The sequence below is a fragment of the Dunckerocampus dactyliophorus genome, chromosome 5 (assembly GCF_027744805.1).
Source record: "Dunckerocampus dactyliophorus isolate RoL2022-P2 chromosome 5, RoL_Ddac_1.1, whole genome shotgun sequence".
Taxonomy (NCBI): Eukaryota; Metazoa; Chordata; class Actinopteri; order Syngnathiformes; family Syngnathidae; genus Dunckerocampus; species Dunckerocampus dactyliophorus.
Genome location: NC_072823.1, coordinates 6,519,689 through 6,536,725, shown reverse-complemented (window position 1 = coordinate 6,536,725; position 17,037 = coordinate 6,519,689). Strand labels below are relative to the sequence as shown.

Below are 17,037 nucleotides of genomic sequence, written 5' to 3'. Positions count from 1 at the left end.
GTGCGGTATCTCCCAACCCTGGCGATGAGAGGATGAGGGGAGAGGGAGGTGTGGAGTGGGGGGGGGGTAAAGGCGGAACAAACCGGTGTGCGCGGCTACATGCTGTAAACCGCTCGTCCGCACTGCAGATTATTAACTCTTAGCTTGCCGGGAGATGCTTGCAGACAAGAAGGTGGGTGAATTTCTTCTTCATGTTAATGCACGCTTTGTCTTCACCAGCCGCATTTGAGAGGATGTGTTTTGTTGATGTTAGCATCATGTGTTGAAGCATCTTTGGGGAGCGCGCGGGAGGAGCTCCTCTGGTACACACACACAAAGGAATATATCTCTCTCTCACACACACACACTGCTAGATGATACTGTAGACTTTTAATGTTTTGCAGCTGCATCGCCATGTGCTTTTCTCCGAGACGTGACATGCACTACATCGTCAGCTAATATGGACTCATGATAATGTCCTCAATGAATGTGCTTGAGAGTTTACATAGATTGACTCAGTGCATGGGGACAAGTGTCATGGCCATGTGGACTTCAGTCACTCTTATGAATGATGGGACGATGTCCTGGTGTGACTAGAGTAGTAGACATCCAGAAGCATGCCGATCGTAGAGAATCAAGGGATTCCATGTCTCAACATGGAAAGCATCATCCAACTGTAGAACATAATCTCTCAGACTGGACCGGCGCCAACAGACTTTCAGATGCCAGCACTTTAAAGTGCCATTCTGTCCACTTAAATTCAGATTATACTAAGTTATTACTTGTCTGCTCTGACCTCAGGCAGCATTTTAGGGTGTGGACAAAGTTATTTTGCAGAAGTGGACGCAGTGCATGGGATAATGCTATAATGCCCTCTGTGCATGTGAGATCCAAGTCCCAAGTTTCTCATCTCTTAGCCATTAAAGGCACTTTCCAGCCCTGTGGAGACAAATGGGGATGAAAAGACAGGAAGATGATATTGTTTTGTATAAAAGAACGAGAAAAGAAAAAGAAGAGAAGAAAGGCCACAAAAAAGGACATAACCTTCAAGAGAGTCTGCAGCAGTTGCAGAAATGCATGAACATCATGGATGCATGGATGCACACGCTCAGGAACAGTCAAGTCATCCCGAATGCATGAATTCATCTGCCATAAAATGACCAACAGGAGTCCAGACCTCTAGAATATTGCACACACTGTAACATTTTAATATTGATTGTGATTCTTTGCTTGTTTCCTTTTCCATAAAATTACAAATGCCCTTGTAAGGAAGTATATTCTTACACCTCGCTGGCCAGATAATGGGAACTTGTTGTCCTTTGCCACATGGCTGCATTCTAAAGGACATTTGCTATAAACAGCAACATCTCCTGACAAAAGAGGGACATGGTGTAATGGCTCATTTGCAAGATGCGAGCGCCATTATTCTGCTTTTGCTGCAGAGTGACAGACTTTTTTTGTCTTTCAGGAGGGCGGTGCTCCCAGCATCTCTTGGTCATCTCCCAGGGGATGTGAAGGACACATCTCAAACTAAGACCACACTTACACACCGTGTGAACCTAAAGCAGAGGCTGCAGGGATGCAACAGAATGAAGAGGAAGAGTGTGCTCTTGAACATCATGTGTGTCTTTAACACGCAACTGCAGCATCATCACGTGTTGGAATAAAGCAAAAACCAAACACCAGAAGCAGCTTCTTTCCCATCTATGGCGACAGAGGCTCGAGTTGCCCACGGTTTTCTGTGTGGGTGTTTATCAGACTGTGGTATTTAAGTTCATCCGGAAGCGTGTGGTCGCCCCTCCAGCCTCGACTGGGTTGTAGAGTGTGTCATTTCTTTGCCAGATGCAGAACGTCCTTGACCAAAACTTAGACATGGCTACTGCTCTACTAGCTGGTGAGAAACTGAAGGAGCTCATCCTGCCGGGCTCATCTCAAGATGAAAAAGGCGGCGCGTTGGCCGGTCTGATGGTGCAGCTCAAACTGGAGCTGCCCTTCGATCGAGTTGTTACGATAGGGACAGTGATCATCCCCATCCTGCTGGTCACCCTTGTCTTCACCAGGAACTTTGCAGGTGAGACCTTGTTGACGTTGGCATTTGTAATAAAAGTGACTGTTGTAATTATTAGATTCAATTCCGCTCCAGAACCCTCCTCTTCTTTCTTCAATTGCCGTTGTTCACTCAAACAATCCAAGTTTAAGCTGTAATGATGATTTAGACACTTATTAAGCACATTTGAAGTATAAGTACAGGTGACCACCGCTAATTAATGATAATGTAAGATGATCCATAAACAGACGGAATCAGAGTCACTGTGTAGCCTTTAGCCTGGTCGTCTGGTTTAGAGCTAGAGGTTAGCAAGCTACAGAAAGTGTTTTTCAAAAATGTGTCTACATAATTCATGCTGCTTGCCTGTTTTCATTGATGACTTACAATCATATATTAACTTGCGACCCATCAAACCCGCCCTCCCGAGCAACTACATGCCATTCCGTCCTTGTACAACCAGAGCAGGTGCCTGGCTCGTATTGCCAGCATTTAGTCGAGCCTGTTCTTTGTAAATGTTGGCCTCTGCCAAGGCTTCCCTCTGTCACCAATTCTGTTCATAACTTTTGTGGACAGAATTCCTAGGCGCAGCCAAGGCGTCGAGGGGATCCAATTTGGGAGCCTCTGGGAGCCTCGTCCCTGCTATTCACAGATGATGTGGTCCTGATGGCCTCATCAGGCCGTGCCCTTTAACGTTTACTGGGGAGGTTTGTGAAGCTTCTGGGATGAGACTCAGCACCTCCAAATCTGAGGCCATGCTAATCTAGTCTAATCTTGGCCATTTCGAGTTGGGAGTGAGGTCTTGGTAATTGTACTGGTCCGTTGTGGTGAAGAGAGAGTTGAGCCGGAAGGCAAGAGACGAAGGCGTTACGGTCAGTGAAGCAGAGTCACCAAACAACTGCTGAACAGCTAAGAAATACACTTAAAAGAATATGATTGACATTTAAAAAGAGATTCACTGTTTTTTCATTGTTGATTAATTTGTATCTTCAAAATATATAAACAAAAACGAGCCTTCAAAAAGAGAGGTCATCTTCCAGTCTTCTTATATTCAGATCAATGCAGTACTTCCCTAAAAGAAGCAAATACAGTGTTTCCCCACATTGTGACGATGAGACCTAAAAATACGTCCATACTCAAATACATCCATCCAGACATCTTCTATTTAAATTGTTTTTGACCGTTGCTAACTACACAGCAACAAGCCCAACACACAGTGTAAGCAGTCAAGTCAGTTACAGGGTGATTTGTCAATAGAGCTACAGTAACTGCGTATTGAGCGCTTTGCTGCTACGCGAACACGAGCTATGTGTATCGGTACACTACCCAATGCTTGTTACACACTGATAAGTCACGACTGGTAAAGCTTGAAAGGTATAAGAAATGGAGAGTGCTCTTCAGTTGTGTGACCTTTAGCCAAATCTGCACCAAAGTGTAATGATGTGTTGTCCTTATTCTATGTTCATTCTTTAAAGATGCTATAGTAGGGGCTGAGAGGAATGGTTTTTTTATACAGAAAGACTCGGTGTGAGGGATTGAAGTGATGTAAGGTCACTGCTAACGATCAGGATCCCAGCAGAAAACATGCTATGTATAAATTTGATCATTTTTGTTGGCACGTCTCGAGGCAACATCATTCTATTTGTGGATGACTCACAATGACACAATGGCAAGAGCTTGTCATACTATTACATATTATTATAGACTTCCTGGCATGTATGTTTAATCTGACAATGAGTCATGCTTCTGTAAGCTTTCTATCACACATTCAGATGCCCAAGGCTATAAGGGACAACACACAAAGAAGTGCAAATATAACACATTTTCCCAACAACATATCTGATAGTTTTGTTTCAAAAGGGTTGAATTATGCCCTGCAGAGGAAAAGAAGGAATGGGTTAAAAACCCTAGAGTAGTGAACCATTATAACATAAAATGCTAGAAATGGTAGAAAATGAATGAATTAATAGGTGGGTGAACTCTTATCTAGAGCCACAATGTAATGGGCTGACCTACAATAGGCACACGTTGTTATGTGCAGATGCACTGTAGCACTGAAAAATTATACTAAAAATATTTGCAGTATTTGAAGACTAACGATGACGCTTAAATAAGTGGCGACTTTCTTCCTCTTCTCTCTACAGAGGAGTCCATATACTGTTACACGCCGCACAACTTCACCCGAGACCAGGCACTGTATGCAAGAGGCTACTGCTGGACAGAGCTGCGTGATGCTGTACCTGGTGTGGAGTCTCACCTCTGGCCTTCACTATTTGAGCACAAGTTCTTGCCCTACGCCCTGTTGGCCTTTGCCGGTATCATGTATATCCCGGCTCTGGGCTGGGAGTTTCTTGCCTCCACTCGGCTCACGTCGGAGCTCAATTTCCTGCTTCAAGAGATTGATAACTGCTATCACAGAGCTGCTGAGGGCCGTGCCCCCAAGATTGAGAAGCAGATCCAATCCAAAGGACCTGGCATCACTGAGCGGGAGAGGAGAGAGATCATAGAGAATGCAGAGAAGGAGAAGAGTCCTGAGCAAAACCTCTTTGAGAAGTATTTAGAAAGACGAGGCCAAAGTAACTTTTTGGCTAAGATTTACTTGGCACGCCACTTGGCTATTATCTGCCTCAGCTCCATCCCCATTTCCTACCTGAGCGCCTACTATGCCCGACAAAGGCAGAATGAGTTTACCTGTGCCCTGGGCGAGCTCCCTGACATTAGCAGCTATCCAGAGCTTAAGCTGCGAGTAAACTGTAAGCTGCCAGCTGTGCAGCTGCAACGAATCATGGCTGCAGTCGACATTGCTCTACTCTGCACCATGAACCTCATTATCCTGCTTAATTTGCTGCATTTGTTTGTGGTGCGTAAGTCGAACTTTGTGTTTGACAAACTTCATAAAGTTGGTATCAAGACACGGCGGCGTTGGCAAAAGTCTCAGTTCTGTGACATCAACATCCTGGCCATGTTCTGCAATGAGAACAGGGACCATATCAAGTCTCTCAACAGGCTGGACTTCATCACCAATGAGAGCGACCTCATGTATGATAATGTGGTTCGGCAGCTGCTGGCTGCGCTTGCGCAGTCCAACCATGATGCAACACCCACTGTGAGGGACTCTGGCATCCAAACAATAGATCCAAACATGGATCCCTCTGATCTTGGAGTGGGAGAGATGGCTTCGGAGCCGCTGGTCATCAAACGGCCCCGCAAGAAGATTAAATGGATTCCAACCTCCAATCCTCTTCCACAGTCATTCAAAGTAAGTGAGGAAACAAACCCAATATCTGTTTAAGTTGACCCAGTTTATGTCAACAAACTGTCAAAGGCGACTAACTCATCAAGTTCTGATCCACTGTGATCTTCTTATCCCTAAAAAGTAGCTGCTTAAGCCAATGTTGACAGACATAAGGCCGTGTCCAAAGTGCGGCATTTGGGAGCATTTGCATTTTTATGGGCTCGCAACACGTAAAAATACAAGGAAACAAGAAAACTTTTTTAAAAAAACAAAAACAACAGCAAAAAATGGAAAAATCAGCAGCAATTTTACAAGAATAAACTGAAACTATGAAGGGAAAAAAGTCGTAATCTAAAAAGAAAAAGTCATAACCTTACGAGAATAACATTGTAATATTATGAGGAAAAATAATAACGTAATTTCGTTAGTATAATATTATAAAGGGGCAAGCGATGGCTATTTTCGGTGATATCGACATGAGTTAGCCGAGAGATGTTGCTGGCTTCTACTGTATTTACCCTGACGTGTACAGCGGTTCATATAAAAATGAAAGGAGACCACAATTAGGGTCGCTAAGATAAACTGATTGTTGCAGTTCTTGCTTTAAGTATCGCTTTATGTTGAATATTCTTAATGGTGTGATGACATTTTTCTGCTCCTGCAAAGGAACCTCTTACTTTGACGCGTTTGGAGAATAATGCCAAGCCTGAAAAACCCAAACCACTCCGACGAAAGACAGTAGCAGACAGCTTCATTGCACCCCTTGTGGATAGCAAGAGCACACAACATCCTGCAACAAAAGGTAAACACCTATGTGCCTTATGTGTCCTATGATTGTTCTACTTTGGAATTATGTGCAGTGCTTTGTTTATTGGGGCTGGGAGTTCCCTCTCTCTGTTCATCTCACTTTGACATTGGTTTTCTGCTTCAGAAGATTGATAGCTACTATCATAGTGCTGCTGAGAGGGAGTCACATTGGCTTAGCTTATCTGTAGAAGTGAATGACTCATGGAAAATGCAGAGAAATGTAAGATCCCTGAGCAGGACATTATTGAGATCTAATCAAGGTGTTCATTTCCTATTGTAGATTTAAGTGGGATGGAGAAAAAGCACACTCGGAACTTCTCCCTGGATGTTCACCCATACATGCTCACCATTCGTAAACCCAAGGTGGAGACCACAACCACAGACCCTCTACCCTCAGAGCACAACATGGATGCAGTATACCTTGAAGGCACACACACTATTGTTCATGTTTCTGGTGCCATTACAGGTAAGCTTCTGTTTGGCTCAGAACTTCATTTCACCTGAATGCTTATGTTTAAATGTATGAGAAGCTAAATGCCATCCATCCAGCCATGGTTCCATAGATGGATGGATGGATAGTCTTCAAACCGGCACAAGCACTATTTCTACCAAATACTGTAGTGCGTTTTGATTCAGTCCAATACACTACACATTTTTAGTGTTTCCATAATAAAGGTTTCCAAGCTACGTGACCTGTACTGCTCCAATTTCAGCACCCTTTTGCTGGTGTACTGGTTGAGGTAGTACAGTACAGTACTTTTGTTCAAAGAGTTGTCACTTCTGTGTTACAATAGAATGTAAGGACGGAACTGGAAGAAAACAAAAAACACCATTTAAAAAAATGTGTTTCTTGTTTCCAGGTAATGTCAGCACTATACCATGTGTGGTTTATCTTCTATCAATTGGTAATTTGGGCTATGTTCACACAAACACGGTTATTTAAAAAATATTTTTAATAAGATTTGTAAAAACTCTGGCTTCAGCGTTTATGTATGGATGGGTAAAACTGAGCTTTTTGGCTTGTGTTATTCACAATTCAGCATTTACAGAACAACAAATTAGCATTTTTTTTTTTGTTAAAAAATACAGGACTCTTTGATTTGTTGTCCGTGTTTTTATTTTTTCTCCCTGAAAAGAAGCTGTTTTTTCCACAGAAAACATATATATATACATGACCTACATGTATCACTGTTAGAAAGCCAACAATTTTTATGTGGATTGTGTCGCGAGTGGACAATGTGATGGGAGGGTTCTGGAGCTGAATCTAATCTAATCAGATAATTACATTAACAGTCACTTTTAGTGCAAATGTTGATCCAAAATCGGAAGAGAATATTAACGTCTAACTAGCAGGAGGGTTTGCAAGGATGGGGGAGCGAGCCATGCGTCAAAAATAAAATTTTTTATTGGAATATGAATTACTTGTGGGTTTTCGCCTTTCACTGGTGGTCCCTGAAAGTAATCTACTCTAACAGAAATGTGTGACATTAGCACAGCACATGAGTAATGGTGTGTAAATCACCACAGTAGGGAAAATGTGCATTTTTGAAAATATATGATAATGTAATGTTCGTGTGGACATGGCCTTACACTGACCTGAGGCTAGGATGTCATAGTATTTATGTATCGAACACTGCTGTCACCATCCCATCTGAAAACCCTGTGGCGGAAACACAAACCTGATCAGTGTTTGTATAACTAAACCGTTCAATGGCAAATCAATCAGAACAACAGTAGTCCATCATTACTTTGAAATTCGAACATCGCCCCATCACTCTATCATGGTTTTTCAAAAATTAATTGATAAATGAACGCTGTTTTGTGTTTGACTATGGTCTATTATTAGTCAAAAATACTGCACTGCATGGAGTCAGCCATGATGCACAGTGTAAAAAGTTCCCCTCCCATTCCGTGTGGCAGTGGCACAATTTTTTGCTTCTTACTTTGTCCTTCTTCCCCACTCTGTTTCAAACCCTTTCTTAAGTTTAGAATAAATAAATTGGAAAGGCTAAATAGTTAGCTTGGTCCCTGTGCGGCTGTGTCCCTGCAGAGATCTCATAGAGTTGCGCAATGTGGTGTAAACAAAGAATAATAGGAGTGTGAAGGTGACTATATGAGTGTTATTTTATGTCTACAGGACTCTAATAATGATTAAAAAAAAACTATATTTTGAAGGTGATAAACAGGTTTTCTATGCTCTATCAAAATATTCCACTTATTAATATTGAATCCTACCTTCACTTATCACAGTCAAGTCTGGAGCCAATTAACCGCGATAAACAAGGAACGACTGTACTGTATACCATTTGGTGAAACTGTGGCAGTAGAAAACAACCAGGTCAAGTCTGCCGGGCGCTCAGCCTCCTTCAGCTTCCACATTGACACTGAACAAAATATGATGTATAGAAAATGGGTGGCTAGATAGATAAAGTGTAGTGGTTCACATAGCAGACTTTTGCTCAGCTAGTCTAGGATCCCCACTCACAGTTGACCTGTGATTGACTGTTGAGCTGTACAGGGTGTACTTTGCCGTGAATCAGCTCGGCTGACACTGAGCAGAACAGATAGCAGGTATTAAAAAATGGATGGATGAATATTACGACTTATTGTTTAACCTGCTGGCCATTAATGTTTCTTGACTTGAGGCGTGAGAGTTACTTCCTTTTCAGTTGGTGTTTCATGCTTGTTTTTCCAGAAACTAAAGTTTGCTCTCCAGAATCGACCACCACTGCCTTTTCTACACTCACCCTTCCCACCAGCGCATTCGTAAACGGTGGTAGCCCAAACCCACCCTCAAGCGAGGATCCCCTTAGTCCCAAACCCTCTCCTCCTCCGCGGGAGCCTATCACACAGACAGAGAATCTTGACTCTCAGCCACCAACTCTCACCAGAGCCCCTACACACCAGCTGCTGAGTATTCATCATACACTCTTCGAGGAAGAAGAGGACGAGGAAAACCGTAGAGACAGGCTGGCAGGGCGACCCGGGGAACTCATTGCTGCAGGGGAATGCTAAAGCGAGGCAGAATTTCCTCCTTGAAATGGTCTACTCCAACACTGTTCCTTGTCCACAAGCACCTCTACTCTCATCAAGTCACACTAGGGAAGCTGTCATTTCAATTAAAATTGACTTTTGATGTGATGAAAGAGAGGCACATTTGTGTACATGGTATTGTTGGCCAGATATGTAGGCAATGATGTCACACTCATATCTCAGGATGACTGTGTACAACTCATCACCCACCAATGAAACCAGCAGTGATCAACTTCAACAGGGTGCTACAGAGCAGGGGTCAAACAGTTATAGCGACGAATGGCGATATGTGGATGAGTGCTCTTTCTTAAAACACATATCTGGCGAGAGGACTGCGTTGTGTCTTTAAAAAAGAAAAAAAAAAGGTTAAATGATAACGCTTTGTCCCTTTATTACAAGTAGACAGGTAGTTCACGCAATACAGTTGTTGAGATCCGCACAAGTAATATGCAAAAGATCACAATATATTTGTGGCAATAATGTATGCGCTTACTACATCATACTGTATGTCACAGTAGGCTAAATACATGCATAGGCACTGTATATGACGATGTGTTTTGTGACGTATTCCAGCTATAAAACTGTATCATGGCTTTGTTCTTGCCATTTCTTCACAAATAGAGATTGATACAACTTTATTTGCACGCCATTAATGATATGCGGTCACTTTGTATCGAGGAAGAAAAAAAATGCAAACTGTATTGCAAAAAAATGTACAGTGAAAGTTGGAGGGCATTCGTGAGTTTTCAGTGGTGATGATGCAACATCAACGATTTCATTAGAAGATGTGTTTTGTAAGTGTATTTGACTAAAATGGGGTTACTAGGATGGTGAATGCACTGTAATCGGGTCGCCCGTAGAATTATTTGCTTGTATTCTGATACTAGTGACACAGTATGAAGTGAAGGAAATGGATATAGTGGTATGCAGCATATGTCTTTGTTACCTAATCTAAACTTGTCACTGTAATTCAGTCTTTTTCCACATACAGCATCCACTGGATTACCAAAGTCATGGAAGAATGAATAATGACAGTTTGACTTGTTATTTGTATATTCAGGTACCAGTAGGGCTACATTAGCACTTTACACTAAATATAGTGAGTAAACAAGAGGATGGGGAGTTAGTTATGAAGCAACAATCTACTGTATAAGACACAAATCTTGGCTGGTAAATTAATGACATTTTGTTAATGAAGGCTGTAGTTTCCACCTCATGTTTGAATTAAAATGTTATTGATAATATATTGTCATTATCTTGTATAATATATCAGAAAGCACTTTAATAAAACTTGTTGCACGAGTACCAAGACACCAAGTTTTAAAAAAGACAGTTTTTGTGCAGGGGTGATCACATTTCGAGACTGTAACGTGTAAAATGTTAGATTGAAAACAAATTAAACTGATTTTCTTGAGAAAACGCTTGCTGTGTGAATCAATGAATACATTGACCATGATGCATTGCGCGGGACACGACGAGTGCGACGGTAGTGGCGAGAAGCTTGGTTTGTTCAGTAAGTAAAGATTTTTTTGACAAATGTGTGATAATGTGTTAATCAATTCCCTTATTTTTTGAACGACTAGTTCATTTTCTCTTTGTACGACTTGACACTTTTTTCCGGACTTGCGAGCATTCGCAAGCTGCTGTTAGCATGTCATCACCCTGCGAAAATACGCTGGATGCTTAGCTAGCTAACTGCTGTAGTTGCTCAAGCTAAGTCTGTATGTCTACACATTCCTGGGGTTGTTTACCTTATCCGTCGTCGTGCTGTGACTGACTTGATGTTGTAAAATAGCCCTTTATTCTTTTCAGTTACATTACGTGAACCACGGTCCATGTAGACTGTTAGCTGTGTGTACACACGCCAACACCGCTGTCATTACGCTAAAGCGACGTCAGCGCAGCACAGACTGACATCTTTACAGTTTGCCAACACATCTTCGTTTTGCTCTCTTGTCACACACAGTTCGAAGAGCTTTGAGCATGGACCAAGACAACAATTCAGAGGTTTGTACACACACGTGTGTGTGTTTGTGTTTTTCAGTCTGTTTTGACAGATGTTCTCACGCTGGGGCGACACCGGGCAGTGTGTAACTGCATTGCTAATACGTCAAGCATTTATTGTCAAACGAACTAGTTGATGTGTAGTTATTTCTAGATTGAAGCTGTCTTATCACTTATGGTCACAGGATGAGTCTGTGGGACCAGCAGAGGATCCTTTAGAAGATGCACCACCATGCCTTCCTCCAGGACTTTGTAAGATGATTTTTTAAATGATGCTGTGTTATAAACGTGAAATTGTCTGCCAGTGCCCACCAGTCATACCAAAATCTTTCATACATCTGCTATGATTCTGTTAGGTGTCATTTTTACAGATTTCACATACAGAACATAAATACAAAATTACAGTACTGTCCATATGTTGTATATTTTTATTGTAGTGGTGACTGCTATCAGCTCTTAATTTTGTGAAGGTACTGTTAAAAGACATTCGCGAATTGTGTTGCTCTTGGTAACGCTCAGTTATCTGTCTAGCCGACAGCGAAGCGATGGAGTTGCTATGGCAGTATCGAGCCCAGCGTCGGCAGTCGTCACCTGAGCTGCCAGAGACGGTGACCCGTCTTGTATCCCCTGATGGCAGTCTGCTGTACCTAGTGGGCACCGCCCACTTTAGTGACAGCAGCAAAAGGGATGTGGCCACGGTGAGCCAATTTCTCTTTTATATTTTTGCAGTTAATGTGTTCAGTCCAGTGCCATTTTGCTTTGAACCCTTTCTGCCCCGATCAGCCCGCAATTTATGGTCGGACGGAGAGTCATTGGGTCCATGCTCTCCATGTGCCGAGAGAAAACACAGAGATAATGAAGGGAGCATTGTTATTTTGAAATTGCAAGGATCTATTCAATATAGTATTAGTCAATAGTTTCAGGAGTTGTACTAATCTCTGCCTGTCAGGCATTGGAATGTTTGGCATCTCTGTTTTGGTATCACGTCATCCGTTAACGAAGATTTTCATCCCTCCCTTGCATTCGGTATGTCTTGTCTCTCATTCGTTCTTCTTCTCCCTCCTGCAGACAATCCGTGCTGTGCAGCCAGATGTGGTAGTAGTGGAGTTGTGCCAGTACAGGGTGTCCATGTTGAAGATGGATGAGAATACATTGCTAAAGGAAGCCAAAGACATTAACCTGGATAAGGTCCAGCAGGCCATCAAGCAGGTGAGGCCTTCATGAAGAGAAGGGGAAAACTATATAACTTGATTATATAATATAGGATTATATAATGCCCTGTTTATGCCAAGATGTACAATTTGATTCAGTTACACTGCATATTTGTATAGATTTTTGTAGTGTTAAAGGGATTGAGAGTAGCCAGATGAGGTGGCCTGGGCATCTGGTCAGGATGCCTCCCGGACCCCTCCCTGGGGAGGTGTTTAGGGCATGTCCGACCGGTAGGAGGCCTTGGGGAACACCCAGGACATGTTGGAGAGACTATGTCTCTCAACTGGCCTGAGAGAACCTCAGGATAGTCAGGGAGAGGGACATCCTGGTATGGATGGATGTTTAAGCCACAAGGTTGAAAGCACGTGGAAAAAAAGTAGCGATTTATAGTCAGGAATTTATGGTAGTCTTGATGTGAATGCAGTAGATTATGCACAGGAGTGCATATTAGGGGTGCACGATAATTATCGGGCAGATATGAGGAATTATGGTGTCATACCAATAAATCCAATAACATAAAAAAAATACCTCACATAACTGCGAAACAAAAAAAAGCTCCAATGAGGCGAGATTACCCGTACTATGCTCTAGGTGGGTTAGCATGATCAAATCAAGCGCTCCTTTTCTGTGACGTGCTGCAAACAGCCTGTTGTAACGTCCCCTGAGCCCCACTTGTGGACAAACATGGCGTTAGTGGTTTGGGACTTCTCACTGTTTCAGAGGAAGGCATTTCACCAAATGCTCTGTAAACATTCCATGATAATGGGTAAAAACATGGAGCTTCAACACATCAAACCTGATCAGCCACCTGAAAGGCCAGCATCGCTACCGACGCCCGGGGCTTGTTCCTATCACCGCAGTGTTTGAAAAGTGCAGAAAGTTTGCCAGAGACAACCCGAGTGCAAAACCAATCTATGATTTCATCATGGAAATGACGGCGCGGGATGACCGGCCCTTTAACATCGTTGGCGCTAACTGCTTTTTAAAAAAATATATTTATTTATTTTTAAATGTAAGATAGAAGATAACTGCTAGTAAACCCCCTGGAGCCATGGTTTGTACTTCTTATGTTTTGTTAATCGTAGTGATGTCATGATATTTGCTAAGGACAAATCTACAGGTACAGTTTGATACCTCCGGCTTGTGCCTCCCTACTTTATATAAAATGTGCACTCAATAAAGCTTATCAGTTTACTTTGGTTCTTTCTGTCTGTCAGAATGGGTTGATGTCTGGCCTGATGCAGATTCTCCTGCTCAAAGTTTCCGCTCACATCACCGAGCAACTTGGCATGGCTCCTGGAGGGGAGTTCCGGGAAGCTTTCAAAGAGGTGAAACATTGTCACTATTTTTGCCACACATGAACCCTCATCACTGCGGTTTGTTTTTTTGGTGCATTAATTTGATGTCTTTTTACATCCAGGCTGGGCGTGTGCCATTCTGTAAGTTTCATCTAGGAGACAGACCCATTCCTGTGACGTTCAAGAGAGCCATTGCTGCTCTCAGCTTGTGGCAAAAGGCCCGTCTTGCCTGGGGTCTTTGCTTTCTTTCAGACCCAATCAGGTACTTTGCATACATTTGCACCATCAAAACCAAGTTAATCAAAATTCAAAATTTATTTACAGCGACTTAATAGTTGTCTACACTTCTAACCCGCAACTGCATCTGCTGCGTGACAAGGAACCTCTAATCGGAGTATTGAAAACGTGATTTCTCATGCTTGAATCCTTTTATTATTGATTTTCTATCCCTTGCAGATTTGCTATGGTAGTTTTGTAAAGTTAAGTGAACCGTGAAGATTATATCAGGACCTCTCTTTGTTATAGTTCCCCCTTTCTTTTGTCACAGAATACCACCATGAACCACAACTGTGCAGTACAACAAATTTAAATAACTTTGGTATGCTGCACTTGATGTCATGTTTCAGCAAAGAGGATGTTGAGAAGTGCAAACAGAAGGACCTGCTGGAACAGACCATGTCAGAGATGATTGGTGAATTTCCAGCTCTTCACCAGACCATTGTGGCTGAGCGAGACATCTACCTCACCCACACACTGCGCCAGGCTACACGCTGTGTGGAAGTTCCTCCCAATGCCCAGAGTTAGTATCACACTGTTTTACAACCATTTTCATTTGTTTTATCTTACAAATCATTTGTAGCAGTTGTTTTTAGTGTATGTGGTTTGTTTTCAGAATCTTGTTTGTATCATTATGCTATAAGAGGGGTGTCCACAGTGCAGCCTCTGGGCTATTTGCGGTCCACGGCTGTTTTTTTTTTTTAATTGGCCCGCATAGCATTCTAAAAATATAATTTAACAACTTAAAAAAAACAACAAAAATAACAACGAAAATGTGAAAATTAGCAGTAATGTTACAAGAATAAAGTCTAAATCAGGGGTCACCAACGTGGTGCCCGCGGGCACCAGGTAGCCCCCCACGACCACATGAGGTGCCCGCAAGCCTGCTTTTCATTCAGGTTTTCAGTTAATAATGTGAGAACGCTAGAAAGAAAAGTATTCTGAAACATAAAATCTGAGTTGTGGATACCAGCATTTTGTGAATGTTTTGGTAAAACAAGCATATTTGATCTGTTTGGGTTGAAATAAGGTATGAAAATCATTTCTACAAAAATGAGTAGCTCGTGGCCATTTTCATTTTCTAAAAGTAGCTCTCGCAAGAAAAAACGTTGGTGACCCCTGGTCTAAATATTAAGAGAAAAAAGTTGTAATCTAACTAGAAAAAGTCGTAATTTTACATGAATAATGTAATATTATGAGGATAAATAATGTCATTTTTAGTAGCATAAAATTGAAATATTAAAGAAAGACATGTTTTGTTTTGTTTTTAAACCATAATATGAGAAACAAAGTTATAAAGTGAATAAAGTTATAATTTTTGGAAAATGAGGTTGCAGAAAAAGTTAGTTATAAGGTTATGAGAATAAAGTCAAAATATTACGGGAATAAAACAAGTTATACACTCTTGTAGGAGTGCCTGCTGTTGTAGTTGGAGTTGTTGGAATGGGTCATGTCCCCGGCATTGAAAAAAACTGGGATGAGTATCTCAACGTCAGTGAGATTATGAGGTACAGTATATTTATCATCACATTCAATTATAGAAAAACGTCTAATGATGATTCTTTTCTCATTTTTTTTCTGCAGCGTCGCGCCCCCCTCTCAGATTGGCTGGGTTTTGCGGACAGTCGTGAAAGGCGTCATGATGGGAATGCTGGGATATGTCTGCTACCGTGCTGGAGGGAGTTTAGTTAGAGCCGTGCTGTCTTCATCCACTGTCCGATCGGTTGTGGACAATCTACGTCTTTCCCCAGCTTGACCTCACAGGTGAACTGATAGCCATCATTGGCATAAAGGTTTGATTCGTGAAAACAGTGCATCTTTTACCAATGGCCTTAAACGAGGAGGTTGAAGCTAGAAGGAAAGGGTCGATCAGCCCACAAGGACCTCTCGGGGCAGAGATCTCCACGCCTCACTATGGTACAACTATGGACATGGTAGGGCAATACTGCCAAAGAAACCTACATGGTACTGTTTTCCCCATTTGTGAAAAGTCTGTATATTTTAGATTTTAAAAAATACCATTAATTATTTCTGAATGCTTGAAAGTTAACTCATTTTGATACCTTATTAAGAAGATTTTATTTTACATTTAAATATCAAATCTGTAAGGCATCATCTTCCAGCAAATATCCTGATTAGCAAATTACACTGATTTCTCCTCCTCTTTCCTTCCACCATTCTTGTGCCAGTTTTTGGCAGTTGGCCAGCACTTTATGAACTAGTTGGGCAATGTGCGTAAAGGCTCGAGGGAAGGAAATATAAAAATAACGTAAATTAATATACATAATATATTTTTTCGACCTTTTTTTTAAATTGGTGATGAAGTTCTTTACAAATATTGAAATGCCTGTAATTTAAAATGCATATATTGGAAGACTGATTGACATGACAAAAATATTTTCCATGTTCACAGTCTTGCCTATGTCAAAAAACAAGTGCCTGTCAATGCAGCTGCAAGGGTATATGCATTTTTGTCATTAATACCAAATGGTCCATGTAGATTTGTGAAATTATAAAGTATTTGTAAATTGTTATTACTATAATGTAGCAGGTGATTCAACATGTTGTTATATATTCATCTCAAAAGAGACAATATAGTGCCCCCCCCACCCCCATGTTCAATACAGACCCTTTGCAGAGAAGGCTCATGTTCCTCAGGGTGAGTAATGCATAAATCATTATATCTGTTATTAACATCACCATCACAGTTTTACAGGATTTGAGTGGAGCGCAATTAGAAGGCACGGATACTTTGGAATTGAACACATCAGGCCTCAATCTCTGGAGATTCATTTTTGACTGCTTTTTTTGTAAACCATCCAAAATACTGTACATCTGACCTGTAATTGACCAGCTCTATGTACTGTAGTCCTATAACCCCTTCCAGCTGTATTTGTCATCAAATGCAAAATGTCATCGTCTGTGTGGTGATTTCTCAGTGGACTACCAATTAAGAGAAACATATCTTTCTTTTGCTGCTAGAACTGACCATTTTGAGTCGGCCTAAAAGGTGAAGCCTTACTCAGCTGTGTCTGCTGCCTTTCATCTTTTTCTTGCCTCATGTCATGGAATTGTATTCATGATGCAGGTAATATCTCATTGAATTAAAAAGTCTTAAGGTAATTTCATGGTTTCAAGATTCAAGCCAG

At 41.6% G+C, this 17,037-nt stretch overlaps 2 protein-coding genes across 2 annotated transcripts; both read left to right on the top strand.

The window, feature by feature from the left end:
• The first annotated feature begins 66 nt into the window (after positions 1 to 66).
• Positions 67 to 10,483, top strand: panx2 (pannexin 2). The gene is made up of 6 exons (XM_054776472.1): positions 67 to 172; positions 1,448 to 2,050; positions 4,168 to 5,282; positions 5,925 to 6,060; positions 6,346 to 6,531; positions 8,761 to 10,483. The coding sequence occupies exons 2-6, from the start codon at positions 1,822 to 1,824 to the stop codon at positions 9,078 to 9,080; spliced, it is 1,986 nt and encodes a 661-aa protein (XP_054632447.1). The 5' UTR covers positions 67 to 172; positions 1,448 to 1,821; the 3' UTR covers positions 9,081 to 10,483.
• Positions 10,484 to 10,557: 74 nt separating this feature from the next.
• On the top strand, positions 10,558 to 17,022 carry trabd (TraB domain containing). The gene is made up of 10 exons (XM_054776592.1): positions 10,558 to 10,611; positions 11,065 to 11,105; positions 11,288 to 11,354; positions 11,634 to 11,800; positions 12,171 to 12,311; positions 13,532 to 13,642; positions 13,735 to 13,874; positions 14,239 to 14,411; positions 15,300 to 15,396; positions 15,473 to 17,022. The coding sequence occupies exons 2-10, from the start codon at positions 11,082 to 11,084 to the stop codon at positions 15,642 to 15,644; spliced, it is 1,092 nt and encodes a 363-aa protein (XP_054632567.1). The 5' UTR covers positions 10,558 to 10,611; positions 11,065 to 11,081; the 3' UTR covers positions 15,645 to 17,022.
• Positions 17,023 to 17,037: the final 15 nt, after the last annotated feature.